This window comes from Eschrichtius robustus, chromosome 8, assembly GCF_028021215.1.
Source record: "Eschrichtius robustus isolate mEscRob2 chromosome 8, mEscRob2.pri, whole genome shotgun sequence".
Classification (NCBI taxonomy): domain Eukaryota; kingdom Metazoa; phylum Chordata; class Mammalia; order Artiodactyla; family Eschrichtiidae; genus Eschrichtius; species Eschrichtius robustus.
The window spans coordinates 112061832-112087996 of NC_090831.1; the positions used below are offsets into that span (position 1 = coordinate 112061832).

Sequence of the window (26165 nt, forward strand, 5' to 3'; positions counted from 1 at the left end):
CTTTCACAGAAAGAACAAATGGATTGTTATGCTTTTATTACAGCCCAGTGAGTGGTTAGGTATGAGATTTACTAGTCAGCAGCACTTCAAATACACTTAAGTCTGGTGTGTGAAAAGTTAGAACGTTAACGTTTTGTCTTTAACTGAAGCCTAAAGCAGAGTTGTTGTGCTATCATGTGGACATATTAAGGATGTTGTGTTCTCATCTGTCTTTTGGGATAAATTCTTGTTGTGGTGAAATTAGCACTCATACATTGCTGATGTTACATACCTTTCTGGAGGGCAAATTGTCAGTGTTTAACAGGAGCCTTTAAATGAGCATATCTTAAACTCAGGAATTCGAACTTTTGAGAATTTTTCCTAGGTAAGTAATTGAACAAGTGGTAAAAGTATATCTATAGTGATGTCCTTTACAGCATTGTTTATAAGAACATAAATTTGGAAAAATCTTAACTGCCCATCAGTAGAAATCTGGTTAAATAGATTATAGTACATCCACATACATACATCCACTACGTACATCTAGTCATAGAATACTGTGTTGCTGTTGGAAATTATATTTTGCTAATGTGTTAAAATAGTCATAAATAAGGTAAATTAAAGAAGCTGTTTCTAAAGTAGTATATATAACATGATCCCACTTTGTTAAAAATTAAAATATCTATGCATGCAAAGGAAAAGTTCTGGTAGAATACATTGAATGTTAATCATGTTCATATCTGAGTGGTGGATTAGGGAACTGATTTTTACTTTCTCTTTTGTACATTTTTTAATGTCTGATTTAAGAAAATAATAAGTGCATGTTACTTTTAGAATCAGAAAAAATTTAACAACTAAGGTTTTTCAATTTTGAAAGAAAAGTAATAAACCTCTGGTAGTAGTATGAAGGGTAGTTGCCGTGGGAGAGGCCTGAAAGCTAAGCAACCGCTGTGTGCTCTGCCCTCTGAGGACTAAAGTAGGGAGGCCCACATTTGAAGAATTTCTACACATATCAAGTCATTTGGCATGGGCACAGTTTCACTTACAAAGTCAACTGATATGTTATTGAGCCAGCAGCCGGGCACGTTCTGATTCAAAATGCCATGAAAACATTTTGGCTCCTTTTTTGTTTTTAACTATGAAAACAATTTTAACATGTTTCTTTATTAGTAGCAATAAAAAGTCCTCAAAAATCTAGCTCTGGCAACTGTGTATCCTAGGTAAGAGTCCACCCATGGAAAGTGATGATAAATTTTAAGCAGTATGAAGCAAGAAGAGTTAGCAGAGACAGGGGCAGCGATCTGGTTGTGGAAGGCCACGCCTCCGATGAGAAACCTACGATGAAGGAAGACTGAGCGTGACCTGGCCGAGACAGAAGGCATATCTAGGTCGTGTCAGAACTAAAAGCCAACAGCATCCGCCATGAAGCACATTGGGTGGGTGGGAGGAGGGAGAGTAACACCCCTGAGATATTCAAGTATAGTGGGAAATAAAGGGCTTCAAATGAGATTCCATTTAGGAGTGGGGAGGGTTTTGTTGTTGCCATAGGGTGTCCCATATGGAGCTTTTATGCGTCTTGCTTGTCTTGGAAAAGGAAGGCCCCAAGTAATAGCCAAGACCTCATGGCTGATCCAGAGACGTAGAAGGGCAAATTAAGACTTTCTGTTTGATTAGCTTGGGAAGCAGTCATTAAGGACTCATTCTCCCTGCTGTGGTTAAAGCTGTCTACTGAGAAATAAGCCAAAGGAATATGAGGCCAAGAATCTGAAGACTGAAGCCAAACCACTGGGAAGGGCTTTCAACTGCAAACTACAATGTGATTGAATTAGAAAGGAACATTCAAATCATGTCATGCTGTCACCTCAAATTCAACAAGTCTAAAATTGAACTCATCTTTCCTCACAAAGCAGCTCCTCCACTGCACTTTCCTAATAACAACAAAATACTACACTGTAGTATGCCTTACCACAATACACCCATGATTTCATTTGATTGTCACCCACTTACAGACAAGGCAGTTTAATGCAGGCTAATCAAAGGGCTGCAAGCTGGGGAGAGACCAGTTCTAGAAACTCGGTTTTCTGAGTATTAACCTAGTTATCCTTTAACTATATCACACTGCCCTTCTCTCCATATTTGTGGAAATAAACCAGTCAGCTTTATAGAATTACTAAGTGACAGTTTATTTATATTGGCATTTGAATATTGCACACTAGCACATTTTAGCAAGTATGAAGTCGGAGTTTCTTAAGTAGCAAAGAACAAACCAACCAACCTTCAGAACTGTTCATCTTGTTTTTGTAAGGTCAAAAACATTCATAGCATTTGTATTATTGAAGTCAAAAGATAGGTAAAGTAAAGTACTGGATCTAAAAATACCTAGTTTGTAAATCTAACATGAGCAAACCATCATCAGTCATATTAGGTTCGTTTCGTTGGTATAAATTATATGATTCTGCTGTTTTGTTTTCTTTCATTTGTAAATTATTTTAGCTTAGTCATTATTGATAAGCATGAAACGTTTACATACCTGGATTTCTATTTGTAGATATGTAAGTAACACTGTAAAAAAGCATGTTAACTCTCCAAGATAAAAAGCAGTCTGCTGCACAGTGCAGCTCCATTGCATTCCATGCATCCATCGGACCAGCTTGTTCCTGGGCCAGCCAGCACTGCCATGCCTTCTCAGCACTCCGTATGTCCGTACACAGTCCTCCTTCCAAAACAGCCAGGTGACCACGCAGGCTATCTCCTCATGAGTCTGGGCATCTGGAGTTCCCCGGCTCCGATTCTTTACTGGGGAATAAATATTAGGGCAAACGTATCTAACTAGTGATATTGATTGTATAATTTCCCTAAGTAGTTCTTTGCTTCCGATAAACTAGGAAAGCTAAATACCATATATGCATGTGAAACCCTCTGCGCCTCTTCTACCTGCCTTAGCCCTTAGGTTTCTATCTAAATACACACCTGTGGGCTCCCAAGATGTGCCCAGCGTGTGGGTAGTGGGACACTAAAGCAGTTTTAGAACAAAAGAGGGGGCCTTAGAGGGCGCTGCACTGACTGTGAAGCCTCCTATCAGTTGTCAATAACACTTTTCTTCAGTGAAAGTGAACAAAAAGGAAAAAATTAAATCCAAGCAAAGAGGATATCCTGCTCTGGATTTTAGTTAGCTGTTTGGCTTATTAATGCCAAAGTCCTGGTTTGGTAACATAACTTGATTCTTTTCTGACCTTTGTGACAACATATCCACAAATAATTCATACAACATGCTGAATCTTTTCAATAAGTGTTTTGAGTACTTTCAGTTCAGTTCTTTGGATTTCTGCTTCTAAATCTTAACATGCTAATCATCAGCTGAGTAAAGAAATCTAAATATGCTAACCCACAGTCTCCAAAGGCAGTTGCTTTTGTGTAAATTTTTTTAGTTTAAGCTGTTATTTGGTCATTGTAAATTATCCTCTGTAGCTATTGGACTAATGCTTTTCAGATACTTAAAAGTTTAAAAACTAGTCAGATCAGGTCTCAACTTAAGGAACAGAACCATCCTTTTAGAACTCTATGTTTCAGTAAGTAGTCAAGTTCAGGGTCGATCCTTCCAAGAAGCTGGTGAAGATGGTGGGCAGTTGGCAAGCTCAAGAAGTTGTCTTTGTGATGTTACAGAATTGCCTACCAGCGGAACGACGATGATGAGGAAGAGGCCGCCCGGGAACGGCGCCGCCGTGCCCGGCAGGAAAGGCTGCGGCAGAAGCAAGAGGAAGAATCCTTGGGACAGGTGACTGACCAAGTGGAGGTCAATACCCAGAACAGGTACTGTCCTCTTCAGAAGGGAGAATTTTTCCAGTTGCTTCTTAGCCTGTCTGATGAAAGGAATGTGTTGGGCAAAGCATCCCCTTCTCAGCCCAATTCAACTCTTTCCGTCTTTCTAGCTTGTTTAATTCTTCTGTGGATATTTTAGGCAACTAACCAGATTGGACAGTCAATCTGATTTAGACATTAGGACACCAATGCTCCTTTCTCCCCACCCCACCCCCCGCATCCCATCCCCTAAACACACCCCAGTTGAAGGATTTTATTTTCTTTTGTAATCTAGTAAATTTTTTATTTACTAAAAATCGTGGGTTATATGTTTAAATAAAGAAAACTATTTACCTTCATTCTTTAGGGTATTGTTATCTGTTTTGAACTGAAGATGTATTAGTTTAATAGTCCTCTGTACCTACCAGTAGCAGATAATATTTGAATTTTAAAAGTAGGCATGAATTGCAAATGTCTTATTTTTCCTGATATACACCCTAAACCAGTATTCTTTGATCTCTACAATATTCAACAAGGTGCAGAATCCTGTTTAATTTAATGTAATTATTCAAACAAGCTTATGAGTTTAGTACTACATTTTTTCCTATACCAGTCCTGGTAGAAATCAGGAAAGTCGAGAATACTTAATAAGTTCAACTTTTTCAAAAGGGGCTTTTACAAGTTCACACATACAAGGTCACACAGTGCATTACGCTAATAGTTAGTATATATCATTTATATGCCCCAAGGTATAGAAAAGATTGGGAGGGGGAATGGAGAAAAAAAATAATTTTATTTTTAAATTGTGGACTGGTTAAATATAATGAAATCACCATGTAAGATCTTTTGTGTGGCTTTGGTTTTAGATTCTTCTATTTTGTGTGTGTTGGGAGGGCACTGTATTTGATAATCTCCTTCATTCAATCTGTGTAGAAAATTCTGAAGGGAAAGAGTTCTGGCCTCTTTAACGTGAATTTGAGTGGGTACACAGAGGGTTTCTGAAGGCAGTAGTGAACATGCTGGCAGGCAGGATGATTCAATCTGGAAGCTTCTTGGTTAGGTGGAAAAACAGACTTTGTCCCTCAGTAAGTAGCTCCTGATTAGGGAGGGAGTATAGCAAAGAGGTTCTCTGGGGTTCACTACCTGGCTTTGAATCCCAGCTTGACCCTTTCTTCACTAACTGTATTTCTTCAGTCCAATGGAAGTAAAAATCATACCTTTCTTTTAGGAATGTTGTTAAATTTAAATGAGATGATAATACCTGTAAAATACACAGTGCTTGCACATAGTAATTTTGACCATTATTAGGAAGATGGTAGCAGAGTCTTACAGATCAGGGCTGCATAGTCTTCACTGCCTTTTCTATTTCTGAGTTGAAGGGCATGGGAAAGAAAGAGTTTAAAAATGACATTTTAAGGCCTTTTGTGAATCTGGTTACTAGTGAGTAATCAACAATGCCTTAAAAAATTACTAGTGCCTATAGTTTTCTTGCTTTTAAAATCTTGCTTCTACTTGTGTTTCTCTTCTTTTTTTCACATTTTACTATTATTAGTTATTTCATGCATTGATTGAGTACAAAATTCTTTTTTTTAGTAGCGCATATTCAGATCTGATAACATGTGATTTACCTCTGACATACTAGTTAGCCACAAGAAGAATAAGTATTCTTCTTGGGGCTAAACAACTGACTGGTACTCAGCTTCTCCTGTTGATTGCTGTCCTGATTTATAAATAGCGAAGAAAGGTTCAGTAGAGTCTGTTGTTTCTTAACTCAAGAGTTCTTTAAGCCAGCTAGCATTTTGGAATTTGGGGTACCTCTTAAAAATTATTTGAATTCAGTTGATCCAAATGCCTTATGTATATAGATTTTCCCCCTTAAATTCTAAACTATTTGCATTTTCAGAGAAATTTAATCCTTATGTGTCTAATTCATGGAGACAGTATCTTACAGCAACAGCTGAAGCCAAGAAAGTTTAGAATCTAGCCTTTAGTCTGCCATTTCTTGTTGTTAAATGTGAAATGTGTTTTTCCAAAATTAAGTGAACTTGAACTTCAAAAGGGCCAAGGCTGGTATGAACCATGAAATTTGATGGAGTTTCTTAACATTGCGAGGCATGTTCTTCCAACTCTGGTCACAGTCCTAGTATCACATGACTGGTTGTTTCCTGCAGTGAAGACCAGCACCCCTGGCATGGGCAGTGTCCAGCATCCTGCAATAGTGAGCACAGTGGTGGACATGCTACAGTCTGGTTTTTAGAGATTTTCTTTTCTTTTCTTATAAACATCAAATTTAACTATTCTTTGTCTACTGCAGAAAAGAAGGGCAAGAGACCCTTTATTCATGGAAATCTTGACAAAGAATGGAGATGGTATATTTATTAGTTAGGGCAACATCAGCTGCTTTAACAATGAGTCCCCAAATTTTAGTAGTTTGATGCAATAACACATACTAGTCTAGTGTGGGTATTTCTGACTGGTAGAACTGGTTCCCTATCTTCTTTCCTCCTGTGACTCTGTCAACTTCAGGGGCTTTGGAGTCCTCTGATCTAGCCAGTAGACAGAGATAGAAAGGGAAGAGAATGTACCTCTGCTTCTTACTTGTCCTGGTCTGGACATCTCACTTCTGCTCACATTTCATTGGAATTATTGGTCATGGGGCCCCACCTAGGGGCGAGGAAGAGGGGAGGGTGGGAAATATAATCCTTGACAGGCAATCACTTCCCTGTGACTAAGGAAAGAGGAGCATAAATTGTGGTGGACAGTTAGATGTCTCCACCATGGGGGTCACTGGCCTGAGTATAGCATCTCCGCACTATAACATACACCCCCATCCTCTCAAAGTGCTTAGTGTTCCAGCAATCCAGATCAGGAATTCCAGATGACTTGGCAACATGTGGGAACACTACATGATACAAGAGGAATTCATTTTTTCAGTTTGGTTCTTGTCTTAGTTTGAGTTCCCTGAAAGTCAGATTCTGAAACAAAGATTTGAGCACAGTTTACTTATAACATGATCCCAGGAAAAAGTGGTAGCAGTGTGGGGAAGTGAGACAGAGAAGGGAAAGCAACCAAATAACGGTTTCATTACCAAGCAAATTACCACTGTGGGTATCAGGAGCTTAATTCCACCAGGGAACTCTAAGATCCACTGCGGTATAGGCACCTCAGCGCTATCTGATTCCAAAGGTGAGGCGAGCTGAGGTATTTACGCATTAATGCTCATCAATTGTTGCTTGAGGCAAAATGCCCAGGTGGCATTAATACTCAGAGCACTTCTAGCGTACGGAATAGATTCCCCATGGCCAGAGAAAGACCATGGGCAAAGGTTTGCATATGCTGCCAGTTGAAAGCCAGGCAGGAATGTACTGATATGGGGTTGTATATGGGGAGATGTGTATATCTGCTACAGTTCCCATGTGGCACAGCACATGAGTCCAGCTGACCGATTAATCAGCAAGCTGTCCTTGCTGTTGTTTCTCTTGTCCAGTGTGCCCGACGAGGAGGTCAAGACGACCACCCCAGACACTCAGGTGGAGGCCGACGATGAGGCTGCACTCCTGGAGCGCCTGGCCCGGCGGGAGGAAAGACGCCAGAAACGCCTTCAGGAAGCACTGGAGCGCCAGAAGGATTCTGACCCAACAATAGCAGATGCAAGTTTGTTGCTACCCAGCAGAAGAATGCAAAACAACGCAGCAGAAAATGAAATGGCGGAGAAGGAAGAAAAAAGCGAAAGTCACCGAGAAAGATACGAGATAGAGGAAACAGAAACAGTCACCAAGTCCCACCAGAAGAATGAGTGGATGGATGCTGAAGAGAAAAAGGAAGAAGAAAAAGAAAAGGAGGACGAAGAAGAAGAGAAGCCAAAGCAAGGGAGCATTGAAGAAAATCAGGTAGAGGTGGTGGCAGAAGAGAAAGCAGCAGAAACCCAGGAGGAAACAGTAATGTCATTGAAAAATGGGCAAATCGGTACAGATGAGCCTAAGACAGAAGAGGAGAGGGAAAAAGGCTCAGATGAGATTCCCCATAATGAAAAGATGGAACAGGAAGCAAGGGAAAGAGCTGAGGCAGAAAGGGCCAGGTTGGAAGCAGAAGAAAGGGAAAGAATTAAAGCCGAGCAAGAACGAAAGATAGCAGAGGAGAAAGCAAGAAAGGAAGCAGAAGAAAAAGCAGCTGCACAAGAGAGAGAAAGACGGGAGGCAAAGGAGAGGGAAAGGATTAAGGAGGAGGAGAGAAGGGCAGCAGAGGAGAGGCAGAGGGCAAAGGCAGAGGAAGAAGAGAGAGCTAAGATAGAAGAGCAAAAACGTAAGAAGCAACTAGAAGAGAAAAAAAGGGAAATGCAAGAGAAAAAGATAAAAGGGGAAAAGGTAGAGGAGAAAACAGAAGGGAAGTGGGTCAATGAAAAGAAAGTACAAGAAGATAAACTTCAGACAGCTGTCCAAAAGAAACAGGTACAGTAAACATTTTGCACCAAATGTGTGATGCCTGCAACTTATGAGAAATGTAATGCACATCAAATTTGGGACTGAGCCCACATTCCTACAGCCCCACGTGCTTGATCATTTGGCAAGCTGCTCATTTTTTTAGGTCATAGCAATGTGCAAGCATAAAGCAATCAATTGATAGCTAACTATTCCACCAACCAAATTTACTGGTACAACCAGAGAGAAGTGAATTGCTCTGTGCTTGGTTGCTATGAATACCAGAAAAAATGAATTAACCCGAAGATGACAAATGTGGTGGTGCTGCATTGACTTATGATTCTGCACTGCATCTAAACTCATTCCTTTTAACAACTTATCTCTATCCACAGGTCTACATGAGGCAGGGGGACCATAACTCCTCACTTTATCTGTGTGTTTGGCGTTTAATAAAATATGCTAAAAGTTGGGGTGGGAAACTGACATGATGAATCATGGTCAGAAATATCATCTTAAGGAGGCAAAATAACCCCCTTGGAATTAACTGGTAATAAGGGAGGGAAAGGAGCCAGTTTGGACCTTTTATAAAAAGTGTCAAAACCCTGATTTGCCATCATGTAGACCTGAGCTTCATGTAAACTTGCAGAAAGCCATTCATCTGGGGTAGCATCCACTGAAAACTGACTGGCAATTAAGAGCACACGTTTTGCGTCTTTTACCATCTGGGTGACGCAAATTTATGTAGCACAAGGAAGTGTGGAAATTGGGGGTGGGGGAATATTTATAAGCTAAGAAATATTTTTTCGTCTGTCTGCAAGGCTGCATTAAAAGCACTATACCTAACCACCACCACCGTACCACCACCATCTACCCCGCAAAAAAAAAAAAGAAAAAGAAAAAAGAAATGCTTGTGTATCCACGTTTCCAGAGAGAACTCTCTATCGCTAAGTCTGCATTGCACTGAAGTTGTCTTTCACTCCTGCTTCTTACAAGGGGCTCATAAACACAGCTTCCATTGAGATGATCAGGAACAAGATGCACCAGACCACACACAAGATTTGTCAACACGCACTAGATGCACCACATCACGCTAGATTTCAGTGAGCACGATGGCAGGCTCATGAGAAAAGATTCTGGTGGGAGGAAACTGTCCCACGTTGCTGTTTAGAACCACTGGCATGGGGGGAATGTGAGCATTGGGACAGCCACAGAGAAGTCACTTCACGCCACATGCAGAGTGACCTGAGCACCCTCTCACTCTTGTAAGCTAGCAAGGGCTTCTTTTACATGAGTGACCTTACCATTCTTGAAAATAAAAAGGAAGAAGAAAGGGGGGCTAAAATGCAAGCTAAAAGAGGAAAGTCCCAAGAAGACAAGCCTACCTTCAAAAAAGAAGAGGTAAATATCATTGAGACAGAACCTAGTCATAAAGCCTCAGAGAGCAGCGTTCCATGGCATTTCAGGTCTGATGAAAATTGTAACCTCTAATCCAGTGTTTTCCAAGCCATGACTCATGATCCACTGAATGGTGAAATCAGCTTAAAGCATCTCAAAATTAGCTAACTGTGTCAATCTGTATTTCTAAAATGAAATAGAATAGAAAATATCAGATGGCATCGTGGCCAATAGGTATTGCACTGTGATATAAATTGTCTTTATTTACTGTGGGTCACAGTCAGAAAGCTTGAAAAACACTCCTCTGATCAATCTTACCCACTTTCTACTCTCCCAAGTGCTATTTTTTTTTCCTTGAGCCATCCTACTTTCGTTTCAATCATGAAATATTTCCAACTGGCTTTGATTAATGATTTAACTTTTCAAAGGAAAAATACTCCCACACATCTCAGTAAAAAATTTGATGAACTGAAGATGATATTTGGTTTTCAAAAGAAAAGTTTGGCACAGTGTTCTGCATTGCATTTCTGAGGCACACACAGGAGCTGGTGCCAGGGTGTTTGACTGTAGGTAAGTAAACAAGTCAGTGGACCAGAGCTGCAGAGAGAATGTCATTATGCCCCCGACATAATTAAAATGCTGCATCAGAAAGCCTGACCTTGTTTTAACCATCATGCTTATGTCAGTTCCAAGCAATCCTAAAAACTATGACAGTATTTAACAAGTTCAAAGTACTTAAACATGGTAAAATTAAAGTATCAAAGGTAAAAAGACTTGAATTACTCTGCCTGTGGGACTGAATTGTAGCTATTGAGCTCCAACTCAAATGGACTCTTGCTGCATTTCTCTGCCCATTATGGCATAGAATAAGACACAGAAAAATCCATATTTAGCAAATAGATGAGATTAAACAGGGGAATGGTTATTTTCTTAAACTTTTTTTTCCTAAGATTCACGTAAAAAGTAAGAACTCCTAGTTCATGTTACGTTTATTTTGTTTACGGTATGTGTTCCTCCCTGTTTCTAATAGAACTTGTGGTGGCTTGGGAGTGAAAACTGAATGTGAACACTGCCCAGTTAAAAGCAGGAGAAAGAGTAAATACTAATAACTAGAAAATTGAATTTGGCTCTAATGAAGCAGCTAAAGAAATTGTTAAACATGTTGGGAGACATTGTTCTCATTTTGTAACAGAAGAACACCTACAAATTCATCTCCAAAACATGACAATTACCTTGGGACTAAACTCAAACAGAAATATCCCACATGGGTTCATCTCTAAAGCTAGTGTTTTGTGGGGAATATCTTTAAGTACAGAAGAAAGAGGGCATGAAATCATAACTCAGTGATTAAGTTAATGTGGAGGAGGAGAGGCTGAATAATTGTTTGAATTCATCCTAATTTAATTCAGTTCACTTAGATGTGATTTGTTTTTAATGACCAAGGCATTCTGTGTTCACGTATTGTGTCCGTGAGCTGGAAGGGGCTCATCAGCAGTCATCCAATCATCCTTTTGCCTCTTTTCAGATAAGGCCCCAGTTCAATAATGGCCATGGTATGATGATTTCAGACCTGCCTCTTTCCCTGTTTGCCCTCCAGCACATTCCAGTGTCCCAAAACTTGGCCTCTTTTTGACACAAGGACAGGTTAGCTCCTCAACCCAAGCTTAAAAAAAAAAAAAAATCTGCTATTCCTGTTTTAACATTGCATACATAAATTACTAGTTGAATGACTAGATTTTCCCCCTCTCCAGCTATTTGTGTAGTTGCTTCATGTAGATAACTTTAAATCATATTTTACATGATTTAGCCATTGTAAACGCCCTCCTCCATCCCTGCCCCGCATCCCACCTTTTTGTTCCCCCCCTCAAAAAAAGTCTTTCCTTTGAATTCAAGGAACTACGCAGGATAGGTAAACACAAACCTCAGGTGAGCAACATTTCCAGAAGTCACTCCAATACCTTACAAAAAACCTTCTTTCTCCCAGTGCAGTTTAACTCTTTGTGGTGATGGATCGCAGATGACCATCAACCTTGAAACCTAATTTAGCTTTTTCTCTTCCCCAACTATAAAATGCCTCCTTTTAATTAAAAAAAAATTTTTTTTATTGAAGTATAGTTGAAGTGCAGTGTTGTGTTAATTTCTGCTGTACAGCAAAGTGATTCGGTTATACAGATATATACATTCTTTTTTTTGATATTCTTTTCCATTACAGTTTATCATAGGATACTGAATATAGTTCCCTGTGCTATAAAATGCCTCCTTTTAGTTCTTGACCCCAGAGCTCTTTTATCGTTCTGACCTCTAATAGGAAAACAGTTTCCAGCAGAGCTATTCATATAATATTGAAACTGATATTCATATCACGTAGGCCAGAGCCTCTCACTAAACATCAGTGTGCGTGCTGATCACCTGGGAACCTTGTGAAACACAGACTCTGACTCAGTGGGTCTGGGTAGAGCCTCAGCTCCCTGGTGAAATCCATGTTGTCCGTGGACCAGTAGCAAGTAGCAAGGATATCCATGTGGTAGACATTGGACTTGGAAAAGGAATTGAGGCTTCTGAACCTAACAAAAGTATATTCAACTTAGTCTGAAAAACTGTAACTTGCAACAGTTCTTATCACTATTCTGGAATCAAATGATGCAAAGCGATGCAGCACAGAGACTGGCGTCTCAGTCCTTTCAGACTTGCTCACAACCTTCTGAGTGTCTCTCTGGCACAAGGGCATGTCACTGGAATTCCCAGCCCACACACATACACCCATGTGTTATCCCACTGAATATCCCAGATACCCATAGTGTTATCCCAATGATCACATTTGACCAGAGCCTTTCATATGAGCATGCTGGTGTTATCTGTATAGGAAGCACTTTAGCTCCTTCAGGATACGTAACCCCGTATTAATCCATCAGCATAGATTCTCTTCATGGTAACATTTTGATCTAGAGGCTCTAATGCTTTTCCGAGTGGGCTCAGAATATCCCATTAGCTTAGGTTGAATCTGCTGTAGAATCCATCCCACTGTGCTTCCTAAAGTGTTATGGAATTACTTTATTTATTCATTTCCCAGAAAGAAAAAATAATTTGCAGTCAGCATCATTATCATTATTTCATTGGGAATTTTTCTAAGAAAGTCTTCCAAAGAGAATATAAGCATACCATCTACCATAACTTTGCCAATAAAGGCAGAGCTTGAAAAAAAGGGATTTTTCTTCTGTTAGACATGTATTGTTTTACAAATCTATTTTATACACATGGTAAATTAGATAGTACATTTTTGGATGGTAAATTAGATAGTACATTTTGGGAGGTATCTGGGAAATATCTCAGACTCCAAAATATGAGAAACGAGTTAAAGGAATTTCTCTTTGTATAGTGCTCCACAAACTATGAGACTTGACTCACAATTTCTTTCATGGGTTCCCTGAAATGGGACCCCATCACCCTTAAACGTGTATCCCCAGATACTTCTTAACCAGGATATAAACTCCAGTCCATAGTTTCTGGAACTATACCCGACAATGGTAGGTCAAAACGAGAAGAGACTTTGCTTGCTCCTGCCTGCCCAATGAATACTGATTTACCATCAGGCAAGGATAGTCACCAAGGAGCCTTATTAAAGCTGTAGGACAGACTAGGAGCTTCCTTCTCTTCTCTGTCGCCTCTCAGGACAAATCTGGAGCCAAGAGGGAAATGACAGGATGAAAGATTAGGAAGGGATCGTCTAGTCCACCCGTCTCTTTTTATGTACATGGAGCCAGCATTCCAGAAAAGCTAGGTGACTTCAAGTAACAGCTAGTTTGTTGACAGCAATAGAACTAAAACTCGGATTACAAAGCTCTCAGAGAGAATGGCAAAATAACAACCCCCTCTTCAGCATGTCCAAGGGATGTCCTAGATATATGCCCCTCGGAGAAAGATTAAAGTCTTAACTGATTAGGGCAACATGGTAGTGAATAGTCCATCAATAGTAATTTAATCAAATAATACTCAACAAAGGCAATCAGGCAAAGGACTATTGAAGGTTCATCAGTAAAGAGCAAAAAAATGTCCTCTGCTTAGTAAAACATGCACTTGGGCGGGGGTTAGGTATCTGAAGTATAACAGCTGCGAAGAGGTGAGTGATGAGGTAAGGGGAGACCATCCTGGGCAGTCCCTGAAGCCCTGAGTTCTTATGCCCAAACCCTCCTCCTTAGGTTTCTTTATAAGGTTAGTGCTTTGTCACTGTCTTGAAATGAGAAATAATGAGCCTCACCTGTTTTCACACTCATTTTTTAAGAATGGGTGGGATGATAAAGTAATCTGAACTCCTTTACCCCCCAAAAAAGCTATGTAAATTCAGTATACTTTGAAATAATCTGTCTCACTTACTGTGAGGAACTTGTAACCCAAAACCCACAAAAAAATATTAAAGCTAACACCTGCTCTCCATGTATCACCTTCCTCTGTCTTCCACAACAATCATAAAGCCACTTCCAGAGACTAAATTATTACCTTCAATGGAAGTCAAAGTCAACCCTGGAATTTTTCCTGTTCCATTCTATCTTTAATGGTTGAGATGACTACAAACATGGCCCTATAGGTCTCTGAGTCATCCCACTAAAGGTAGGGTTATTATGTCTTCTATCCTGAGGACCCTAGTTATTCATTTGATTAAAATACTAGGGTGGTCTTCCTCTGACATCTGCCAAAATTGGCTTGACAGATCTGGCTCAGTAGGTTTCTTATTCCCTCCTCAACACATCTGTGTCCTTCTCAAAGAAGTGCCCTTCATCCAAGAAGAAATCTGTCCAAGCAACCTGGCCATTCTCCCATCAAGGCCACACTAATAATTGCTCCTCCCAGTGGGAACTGAAAACAACCACTCTTATGTGGAGTTCCCAGAACACAATAGTTTCTAAGTGGTAACACCTCCACTACTTTTGAAAATAAAACCTCGATGAAATAAGGGATGATCTTGACCTCCTAAAACTGTGGTCAAGGTCTTTGCTCTGAGGCTGGAGGACCATAGCTTATGCTCTAAGAATTTCCTCTGATTCCAGCTCTACCACATCATTCTCCACTAGTTTGTTTTACTTCTGAGTTTTCTGGCTTCCTAACGATGTTGGGTCTTATTTGGTGATACCAACCAAAACCTAATTAAGATTATTATCATTATGTTTCTTCCTGATATGTACCATTGGTTAGATCAAAGATGAGAAGACTAAAAAGGACAAAGAAAGCAAAGAAGTTAAGAGCTTCTTGGATGGAAAGAAGGGATTTACAGAAATGAAGTCGCAGAATGGAGAATTCATGACCCACAAACTTAAACACACTGAGAATACTTTCAGGTAAGAAGTTGTGGCTAGTTAACAGTGACTGTGTTCATATGTGAAAAAATAATAATAATAATCAGTCTCCCTACCCTGTGCTTCCAGACAGAAATGTGCTAACAGGCAACCTACTTTTGTTGTGAGGTCATTGGCCATTGTCTTAGAGATACTCAGTCAGCAGGTCTGGCTATCAATCACTAACAGGAGACCAGCAGGCATTGCTCAGACAAGGTTTGATCTGCTTTTCCCATTATTTGGCAAGGCAGATCATGCTTGGCATCCATGTTTTTGTTCGCTGATCTAATATGTTCATATAAGATCAGTTTATTAGAAAACATTATGACTGGAGTTGTCATTGACTCATTCTCTGTATGGTCCAGCCAACTTCATAAGAGACCCTTCTCAGTACCATTTTAAAGAATGTATTTTCTAAAGGTTGTAAATAAATTGCTGCATAAAACTTAGATTTCCCTGTGGCCAAATACTTTGGAAACATTGGGTTAAACTAAATGAGTCAGATCTCTTTACCAGTTTGAGAGCCCTTGATGTTAATTTGCCTTGGGAATCTCTAAGAGGGAGGAAGAGGGCATGCAACTAATGCTCCAGTTTGGAAAACCCTCTTGCAGAGCTTCAGCTTCCCCTCCTTATCCCCTCCCCCATTATGGCGATTGATTTTAGGACAGATAGACAAGTATATGCAGGCAAATCCTCACTTCTAGGTACGTTGACTATGGAGAGCCCTCCATCAGCTTTGTAGAAGGACTCAAGTTGCAGAAGCCTGCCATGGACACCTGGCTACCTACCTCTCTGTGCCCCATTCCTACACACACACTCCCTCCAACCGCTAGTGCCAAATTCCAATCTCTGTTATGTCACTGGCTGCTGTGCCAGGTGTTCTGGAAAAGAGTCTTGGGTCCCTGTAACATGGATTCCCATGGGGTTGTTCTTTGGCAGCCACCTTGCCTGTAGACCCTGTTTTTCGGAACACTTCAAAGAAGAAAGTTCCAAGTAGGTATTGTATAGAAGTCAGACTGCTCCTTACACCAAAGCATGTGTAATATCCAGAAGCAAACGGAACTACTAAGGATGGACATTTCCAGCTGCTCTAAGATGTTACGTAAATATAGTTGTTCCCAAACAATTTTTCTACACAAAAATTTAAGCAGAAACCTAGTCACAATTATCCAAAAGAGAGCCGAAAGCACATGGAAGAAAAGGTGTGTATTCAAAGACTAAATAAAGTGTGAAGGAGTGAGAAGGGTAGAACCTATAGATGTTACTTGGGATTGGCAAGAAAGTAGATGTAAAAATGAAGTTTATTAGGAATTCATAGAAAATCTAGAAATCAAGTTTGATTCAGGCTGATAAGCTGAGTGCAGAGCTTGCTGAAGCGCCAGTAGTTTAATGTGTTAAAGCACTAGAACAGTGTCAGGTTCATAAAAATTGTTCAAAGAATATTACCTAATAATATTATTGTATAATTACTTTATAGTTTAAAACATGTGTTGTAGATAAGAGTACAATTTTGTTAAGAGAAATAACATTAAAAAAATCTGGGCTTCCCTGGTGGCGCAGTGGTTGAGAATCTGCCTGCCAATGCAGTGAGACACGGGTTCGAGCCCTGGTCTGGGAAGATCCCACATGCTGCGGAGCAACTAGGCCCGTGAGCCACAATTACTGAGCCTGCGCGTCTAGAGCCTGAGCTCCGCAACAAGAGAGGCCGCGATAGTGAGAGGCCCGCGCACCGCGATGAAGAATGGCCCCAACTTGCCGCAACTGGAGAAAGCCCTCGCACAGAAACGAAGACCCAACACAGCCATAAATAGATAAATAAATAAATTTAAAAAAAAAAAAAAAATCTGTCAGTAGAAAGAAGTTTGGTTAACAATTGGCAAACTTGTCAACCAGCTTCAGTCAAAGCTCAAATTAATAATTAACATGCCCATTGTTTGAAAATCCAGATAACTGGGTAACTCAAAGAGAGAAGTCACAGGGATGGCAACAGATTAAGCAGTGAGAACCCGCAAATGGGACTCTTGCTTTAATTTTTCTATGTCTGGGCAGAAGAAAAATGAAACAAGCTGCCACCATATTGTTAGTTTTTGTTTAGCTGCCAACATACCTTAGTTTTAGTTTCAATTAGAAGTTGATGCCGATAGAAGCAGAGACGCCTCGTTTTGCTCCATATGGTTACAAGGTGAGGAGCCAGGAAGGGAGTAAGAGCCTCTATTTACCTTAGCTTAGTGCCTAATAGTCTAACTGAAAACAAACTGTGTTCATGGTGAAAGGTCTGATATTCATCTCAACTTTCACCTAGCGAAGCCAAGGATAGAGGAAAGAACCTTCTGGAAGAAATTTCCATATTAGTGCTACCCTAATGCTGAGGGCATGCCTGCATATCTGAGCAGAGGTGATGTGGACAGAACTCTTGTTCCTGTTTTGAGCATAGCTCCTTTTGTTTGATTTAATTAGTGTTCCCTTTGATAGACCCGTTTTCTTATAGCTAAATTGTTTTCTCTAAAACGTGACATGAAAATCTCAATTCAAGGAGCAAGTTAAGTACCCATCACCCAAGGAAACCACCAGTAACATTTTTTCCAGATGCTCTCTATGTATATACATAGTATGTATATGTGTATATAATTATAAATCTCTATTTTAAAGTGATTCTTGCTTTGTGCATAGCAATGTGTCTTAGCTAGCCTTCTATACCAGTGAATATAAGCCTACAGTTAATGTTAGAGTGTCCCACTGGGTGGATGGGTCATGATTTATTTAACCAGTCCCTAATGATGGGCATTTGAATGCCCAGTATAAAGACTGAGTGACACGTAGTGGAATCCAGAGAAGTTTCTCTGGGCATGTGTTTGCCAGTCCTACCAGACACTAACACGATGAACACAAAGAGAGAGCAAACTCATCTCTGAAGATAAAGAGACTTTAACTGAAAGGGGAGAGTTCCTGTCTGTAGGCACAGGCCTATGGGCCTTTAGGACTGAAAAAGCAATACCAAGTTTTAAGGGACGCTCTAACCTTGAATGAGTTAAAAATAAAAGTTCATCTTTAGCCATCAAGAACCTAGCACAATATTCTTTAACTTTTTAACCTCAACTTCTAGTAAGAAATTTTACATCATAACCCATTACACATCTACATATGTATTTATAATTGAAACAAGCACATCAAGAAATGGTCTTTTCCCTTGTTCCATGCAATGCCCTCTGATGTTTTCTAGTTCATTTTTTAAACACTAATTACAGTCCACTAAATAGATTTTCCAACTTGCAGCTTGAAATGCGTAGTCCTAAAGGACATAGTTTATTCAGAACTACCTCATTATTTTAAAAGCATGAGACGTACCTCATTATTTTAAAAGCATGAGACGTACACATAAGATCAATATTGGTAACTGTGTAATCTTGAACTCGTTTTCTGTTTTATTCTTCTTGCTTCATAGCTAGAAACACTGTGCCATTCTCTACGTGGAATAAATGATACTAGACTGTAGTAATTCATCTGTTACAAAAGTGTCAGAAATGGGCTACCTATGTTCAGATACAGTTACGAATGCCCTCACTACTTGTTAATGAGTATTTAAACAAGATTTCTTCTTTTTGTGGCTGAATGATATTCCATTGTATGTATTTTTACCACGTTTTCTTTATACATTCATCCATCAATGGACACTTGGGTTGTTTCCGTACCTTGGCTATTGTAAATTATGCTGCACGACCATGGGGGTGCATGTATCTTTTTGAGTCACTGTTTTTATTTTCTCTGGCTCAATACCCAGAGGTGGAATTGCTGGGTCATATGGCAGTTCTGCTCTTAATTTTTTGAGGCGCCTCCATAGTGGCTGCATCAATTTAGAATCCCACCAACAGTGCCTATTTGCCCCCATTGTACAGTCAAGGAAACCCAGGGTAAGTGGCAGAGCAGGGGCTCAGATTCAGACCTGGAGATTCCAGGTGGACCCCAACTTACCCCCTGGACAGGTGTGAGGACCCACTGTCCAGTGAGGGCAGAGGAGATTTCGGTGTGGGATGCAAAGCCTGCAGACCGACATCCCCTCCCTAAGGCGGGAGGAGGGGAGCTGCAAGGCAGACGTGTGTCCAACTCCTTTGCAGCCGCCCTGGAGGGAGGGCCAGCGAGGCCAAGGAGGCTGAAGGTGCTTCCCAAGTGGAAGCCGGCAAGCGGCTGGAGGAGCTGCGCCGCCGCCGCGGGGAAACTGAAAGCGAGGAGTTCGAGAAGCTCAAGCAAAAGCAGCAGGAGGCAGCCTTGGAGCTGGAGGAGCTGAAAAAGAAGAGGGAGGAGCGGAGGAAGGTCCTGGAGGAGGAGGAGCAGAGGAGGAGGCAGGAGGAAGCAGAGCGAAAGGTCAGAGAGGAGGTAAGGCGGGCGCAGCGCGGCCCGGCGGGCGTCGTGTCTTCCCCAAGCCCCTAAGGACGTGTCTCCGGTGACCCTTCCAGCCCCGGAAATAGTTTCTTCCCAGGTGAACTGCTGCTGCTCTTTCGAACATGAATTCTTACAAATACATTTGAAGGTTAATCAGCTTGCTGTGTGCTAGGCATGGTTCTAAAGCTTTTATCCGCATTAGTTTATGCAATTCTAAGAACTCTCTGATATGGGTAGTCTTCTCATCCCCATTTTACAGATCAGGAAACTGAGGCACAGAGAGGTTTTTGTCATTTTCCCCAGGTCCCACTTGTCTGAATCCATGACCCTGTAATGTCCCCCAATAAAGAACAGTTAGCAGAGAAGGATGAAAAAGTCTGCAGATTGGTTACAAGAACCGAGTCACATAATCATGATAGTTGTTTTTTGATATTTGAAGAGGTTTTATAGAGAAGATTTTCAAAAATAGTTTTTGGGGTGCTTTAAGTGGAAGAGTAAGTAACTAGATTTTCACAGGCAGTGACAGTATTGTTCGTTACTGTATACCCAGGACCCAGCCCAGCGCCAGGCATGTAGCAGCAACCCCGTAATTATGAACAGATGAATTTGTTCCGTCTTTTTAAACAGAACTGAAAACAACAGATAAAGTTACAAGAAGGCAAATTTTGAAAACTGAACAAATGCTTAACCAACTACTGTAAGCATTGCTACAGTTTACAAGGTGCATTTTTTCCTTTCATCCTGAGGTACATTATTCTCATTTTATAGACAAAGAAGTGGGAATCAAATAGTTTGAGTAACCTGTGTGAAGTTACTTGACTAATAAGTGATAGAATTGGTACTGAGACCCAGCTTCTCCAACTCAGCCTAGAGCTTTTCCCACAAATCTTTGGAGCTGGTGCTCTCCCATCATTAAAAAATATGTAAAAAGACTTTAGATGACTTTCCGACATGGACCCTATACAAACATTCCCTGAACTGTGGAAAGTTTGGATAAATTATTTCATGGTCTCTTTCAACTAACTCCAGCTCTTAATGAGCCAATGATCTTTGGATAGGAAGTAATTGGGATGATAGAGCTTTAGAATCAGACACTCTGCCACTGGCAAGCTGGGACCTTGGGAGAGTCACTGGACTACTCTGAGACCTCTTTTCCTTAACTGTGAAATATCTACTTTCAGGATTGTGGCAATGATTAAATCATTATATTCAGGGTGCCTTGTACATAATAGGCACTCAGGAAGTCATGGTTATCATTATTGTTATCTAGAGGAGCAGAATATCAATGAAAGCAGAAGAGAAACGTGAACTCTGAGAAGTGGATTGGACCTAGAAGATGATTTGGTCTAACCCCCTACAAGCACAGTGTCTTAGTTCTGGCTGCTGTAACAAACTGCCATAGACTGGGTGGCTGATAAGCAATAGAAATTTATTTCTCGTAGTTGTGAGGCTAGGAAGTCCAAGATCAGAGTCCAGCAAATTCTCTGTCTAGTGAGACCTCACTTCCCAGTTCACAGATGGCAGTCTTCTCACTGTGTCCTCACAGAGCAGAAGGGGTAAGAGAGCTCCCTGGGGCCTCTTTTGCAAGGGCACTATCCATTCATAAATGTTCACTCTCATGATCTAATCACCTCCCCAGAGCCCCGCCTCCTAATACCATCACTTTGGGGGGGTTAGGATTTCAACATATGGATTTTGGGGGGACACAGATATTCAGTCCATAACGCACAGGATCTTTCTGCAACATCCTCTGAGAGATGAACATCCGGTCCCTGCTTGAGAACATCCAGTTTGAAAACTACAAAGACTACATAAATCTCTCAGAAAATTGTTCATAGAGGTTATGCAGCTTGATGAGAAGACAGGGGAGAGTATTTTAGGCCAGGAGTGAAGGCACAGAGGGGTTAATGAGACAGATTGTAAACATCTGTGATTTCACCACTAGGGTGCAATATCTACACCATTTCAGGTTTGTCAAACCATCTAAAATAATCTACTCAACTGAGGTGGGGACAACCATGAAATCGTCTCTTGTACAATTTAGTAAATATAGTAACATACATTTGTATAACTTTGCACATAAATCATCTCATTTGTCTTCGCAACTCTCCTAGGAAGCAGGCAGAAGGGATACTTATTTCACATGCACAAAATGGAAGGTCAGTCTTAGAAGACTTGACAGGATGATGATGGCAATGCCGATCGTCACGCTGAGCGCCAGTCCACGCATTTTACAGGGGCTTCCTCATTCAGTCCTCGTAGAAGCCCCAGTCAGTGGATATTATTATCATCCCCATTTTACAGATGAGGAAACCTAGGCACAGAGCAGGTGAGTAACACGGCCAAGGTCGCACAGTCGAGAAGGGGCAGCCCAGAGTGCTTGTCGACAGTTAGACTCACAAGCTCAGGCTTAACCTCTGGTGCCACCCTTGAGGAAGGGATAGCATCCTTTCTAGAACCTGGGTCTTTTTCCTCTGGGACTCTGCTTTCCCCTACAGCACTCTTTCCTTTTGGCTTGAAGCTGATATTGACGTCCTTGTTATTTGTTCTTTCTCTCTTAGGAAGAGAAGAGGAGGCTAAAGGAAGAGATTGAAAGGCGAAGGGCAGAAGCTGCTGAGAAGCGCCAAAAGATGCCAGAAGATGGCTTATCAGACGACAAGAAGCCCTTCAAGTGTTTCACTCCTAAAGGGTCATCTCTCAAGGTATTTTTTCCCCAGAAAACCTTCGTATAATATGTCTATTAAAATATAATAGAAATGTGATTTTAGCCCCTGATTTAGTTATTGATTATTTGAAGTTTTGCTTCATTTATCTTTTTGCTCCTTCTTTCAGCAATTTCACAGCTTCTTTTTGTTTTCAAGATATGGAAAGGAGAGAAATAAAGTGGAGAAATTTTTGCCTGTTGTTTATTAGATCTTTGGTATACATTAAAAAGACCTTTGGTGATTATCTCTGGATCTCACTGACCCACGGCCTCCACATGCCTTATTACTTTGAGCAAATAAAAATGGAAACATTTAAAGTTTATAAAGTGGGCAAATTTATTTTAAAGGTTTAAGCTGCTTTTCATGCTAATGTTCATTTTTATCCTTTGTCATTATTAAGAGCAGCACAGCTGGAAATGGTACATGTCAAATTTTAAAGCTGTTATCATGGGAGGAGATGAAATGTGACTCGGATAGGCTTCTTTGCCAGGATGAGTTTGGTCCGACTACTGCCTTCGTAGAGCATAATTCCTAGTGACTTGGAAGTGCTGCTGAAAGAAAAGAGAATGAGCAGGAAGGAGCTGACTCAGGGAGATGATGGGATGGTTGCCATGGAGGAACAAGAGCGCAGGCTCAAATACTTATTTTTGCTTATACAGTTAGCATGTTTTGAGTACCTGACACAGTGAAAATACTCAACAAGTATTTATTGAATGAATGCATGAATGAATGAATCTTCAGAGATTGGAACTTTGAGCAATTTTTATTTTACCCTCATTTTCCATCAACCTAGTTAGGTTACAAAGCACTGACAACAGGTAAAGCCAGTATAGAATCATAGCCAGGCTCCAGCTGGTTAATGTGTGCATGTGTGTATCTATCGTTGTGTGTGAGGTCTAATGTGCACACTAAAATGATCAAAAGCCAGTTACTTACATTTTACAGTTATTACCTGTTTCACATGAAAAACAGTATGTTTTATCCCCAGATAACTTCACTTAGTCTTTAGAATGGTCTGGGTCCCAGTCCACCATAGTTCTAACTCCTCCCAAATAAACTCCTTATACTTGAACCCTCGTCTCAAGAGCGGCTTCAGGGGGAATCCAAACTAAACCACAGGGGGATTTTCTTATTTAATGTTTGATATTTATAACAAATCTAATGTGCGCTATGTGCTATGAAGGCGAGAAGCACAAAGCAAGGTCACTGCCCCTAGGGCACTAATATAATTGACCGCCTCAGGAGAATTCAAGAATTACAAAGGTAATGAAGTGCAGACTACCAGCTCGGGTCAGGTCTCCGAGTGGAGCAGGAGGAGGAGAGAGAGGCTTTGTTGAGTAGGTGAGCTTCATTTACGGATCTGAAATTTGAATTTCATAAAATCTTCCTATGTCACAAAATATTCTTTTGATTTTTTTCCAACCATTTAACAATGTAAAATGTTCTTAGCTTTTGGGTGGGTGGAGGACATGGGCAAATGGGCCATAGTTTGCGTACCCCTGCTGTAGGAGAAAGAGCAGAAAGGCAAACCCTGCTCAGTTCAGACCATCTCTGTGCAGGCACCAGGTCCCTCCTCAGTCTGGGTCCTTCTATTCCTGGCTCATCAATAATTAAAGAAAACCATGTTCTCTCTCTTTCAACCTTCCTTCAAATGCCACTCAAGCTAAGCTTTCCTTGAACTGTCTTGGGAACATGAGGAAAGTAGTAGTCATCTAGACTTCTAATTTGTACTCTTTTTTTTCGAAGAAACTGCAACCCATCCTCCTCCAGCCATCTCTCTACCAAGTTTCCAACTTAACTTCTCTAGTGTTTCCATCAGCCAGACTCCTGGGTTCCCAGAAAGCCATTTGTCTACTCACTCTGGTAGAGAGGCACATGTGAGCAATCAAAGTTGATATGTAAAAAAGAAAAAACACATTTTTAATTTCTGTGTAACAGAGACATGCTTTCAAGAACAGACAGTCTAGTGCTTTTCTCCATAGTATGTGCCTTGAAGAACCTGCTGTGGCTCTTGTTTTAGAACTTAATTTCATGTCCTACAATTGATTTCCTGCAACTATTGATACTCTTGGCCCTGCAACTTTTATAAATGGTCACAAGCTAACATTGTCAAATGCCAGTGGGAGGAGAAACATTTGATATTTGACCTCAAGATATTATCAACTGGTGTATTTTGTTATTTTCTCATGACTTATATTCCTTGTCTGGGAAGCTCAGAACCTGGTTTCTCATAGTTAAATTATGCTAGCAGTGAATGATTTTTCTTACATAAGACATGCAAAGAATAAGTTTTAAGTAATTTAAATTTAGAATTTTGTTTTTATTATTATTGTTTTCATATACTGGTGGTGGAAGGAGTGTGGAGTAAGGAGAGCGCCAGTTTGCTGAAATGTGTGGGGTTTTCCCCTGAGTTTTTCTGGGACAACACTGCCACCTCTTGGTCTTCAGAAGAACCAATTTCCCCCTTTAAACTCCTCAGGCAGGAGATTTAATTTACAAATTTAGTACAAATTGTTACATTACCCAGAGTCACTAAGGGCAGGAATTTTCCAACAAGAGTACATCAGTAATGGATGGTAAATCCAGATAAAATGTGATAATGAAGTCAAGCTGTATTGAATATTGTAGATACAAAAGGAGAAGGTAGAGTCTGAGAGCCTCTGTAATGTGAATAAATGTGATGGCCAAGGTTAAGAAGATGATCCCCGAGTCAGAATGGTGCTAGAGGTGCTACAAAGAACAAGTCTCACCTCTGCCTCCCCTCTCCACTGGCCTTCCCCCACGCTGACCGCTTCTCCAGTCTTCAGTCCCACCACTCTACGTGCCTCTTGGTTCCCCAGATCTTTGTATATGTGTTTGCTCTACTAGAAATGTCCTCCCCCCTCTAACTCATGCACTCCCACCCTCACTTTCATGAACTCACTTATAAAGCTGTGTAAACTATAAACTACGGATCTCAGCTCAAATACCAGAACATCTGAAAAGCCTTCTCAAACTCCCCCATTTTCTTATCTTTAATATGGTACCTACCACTGAATTTAAAATTTTTCATTTATGTGTTCTACTAGTCTCCCCTACTGACTCCTTAAAGAATTGGAACCCTGTCTTATACATCGTTGGGTGTTCAACTTTATATAATAGGTACTCACATATAATTTATTGGTTGGTTGGTTGTTTGACTGACAGGTTGGCAGGGTTAAATCAGGATGGATAGATGGGTGAATAATATTAAAAGTGCCAGGGCATTGCGTGGTTCTAATGTGTTTTACATCATTCAACTGGGAACTTTTTCTCCAGAAATGCACTTCTAAGTTTATGTTAAAATCAGAAAAATAAGACTTAAGACCCTTTACATCTCATAAACTCAGGGATACCTATAGCATTCTTTTGCATAAAGTTTTATGTTTAATGAGTTTGATTTTATCTTTGTAAGAAATCATTGGAAAGGATGAAGTGCCCTAACTAACATCTTTAAAAGTATTATTCGACTGATTTTAGGAGTGAAGCATGTTTTTCAAAAAGCTTAAGGGTATTTATTAATAATCCATGAGTCCCAGGCCAACAGTCCAGAAAAAGCCATGACATCTTAAAGATTGTAGGGGATGGTCAACCACACCAGCCTAGGGTAACTGTAGCCTAGTAGATTCCTTGGCTGCCCTGAACAGGGCAGCAAATGGACCTGTGTGCTTTGCACATGCAGTCATATGCAAAGAAGCTTTTACTATTTGCTGATGATAGGTGATGCGTGGCAGAGGATATTTCTAGCCTGGAGTTGGGTATCATGAGGAGTCAACAAATATTTGCTGACTTATAAAGAACATCTGGATTTCAGTGATGCAGTTTCAGTAAAATATAATGTTTGATTTAGCAGCTTTAGTTGTAGCAAAATTTCTGGCTTTTAAAAAAAGAATTTATTAAAAGTGACTAAACTGCCCATCGGTGTATATCCATAGCGGTTTCTCTGGGCTTATTTCCTTATTTCCCACTTGGACTAATAGGGCCTTCATGAGAGGCCTCAGCCATTCCTGATGAGCTGAGCCCCAGTTTCACTCATCCCCGCCCCCATCTCCTATATTCAGGGCAAATTAAGTTCAGCAATAGGTTTGACAGCTGTCCAATTAGAAAATCAGGCTAAGCAGTAAGTGAACAGTTCACAGTTCCTGGTT

At 40.5% G+C, this 26165-nt stretch overlaps 1 protein-coding gene across 8 annotated transcripts in view; it reads left to right on the top strand.

The window, feature by feature from the left end:
- Nucleotides 1–26165, top strand: part of CALD1 (caldesmon 1) — a 178623-nt gene that overhangs the window by 139355 nt on the left and 13103 nt on the right. For 7 of the 8 annotated variants that reach the window (XM_068549484.1, XM_068549482.1, XM_068549481.1 and 4 more), the window contains 5 exons: nucleotides 3643–3789; nucleotides 7265–7667; nucleotides 14778–14920; nucleotides 19030–19288; nucleotides 21856–21996. In XM_068549484.1, coding sequence (XP_068405585.1) covers nucleotides 3643–3789; nucleotides 7265–7667; nucleotides 14778–14920; nucleotides 19030–19288; nucleotides 21856–21996 — 1093 coding nt within the window. Of the gene's footprint in view, nucleotides 1–3642; nucleotides 3790–7264; nucleotides 8226–9515; nucleotides 9594–14777; nucleotides 14921–19029; nucleotides 19289–21855; nucleotides 21997–26165 lie in introns of all 8 variants that reach the window. The other variant, XM_068549489.1, reaches the window with a different exon arrangement.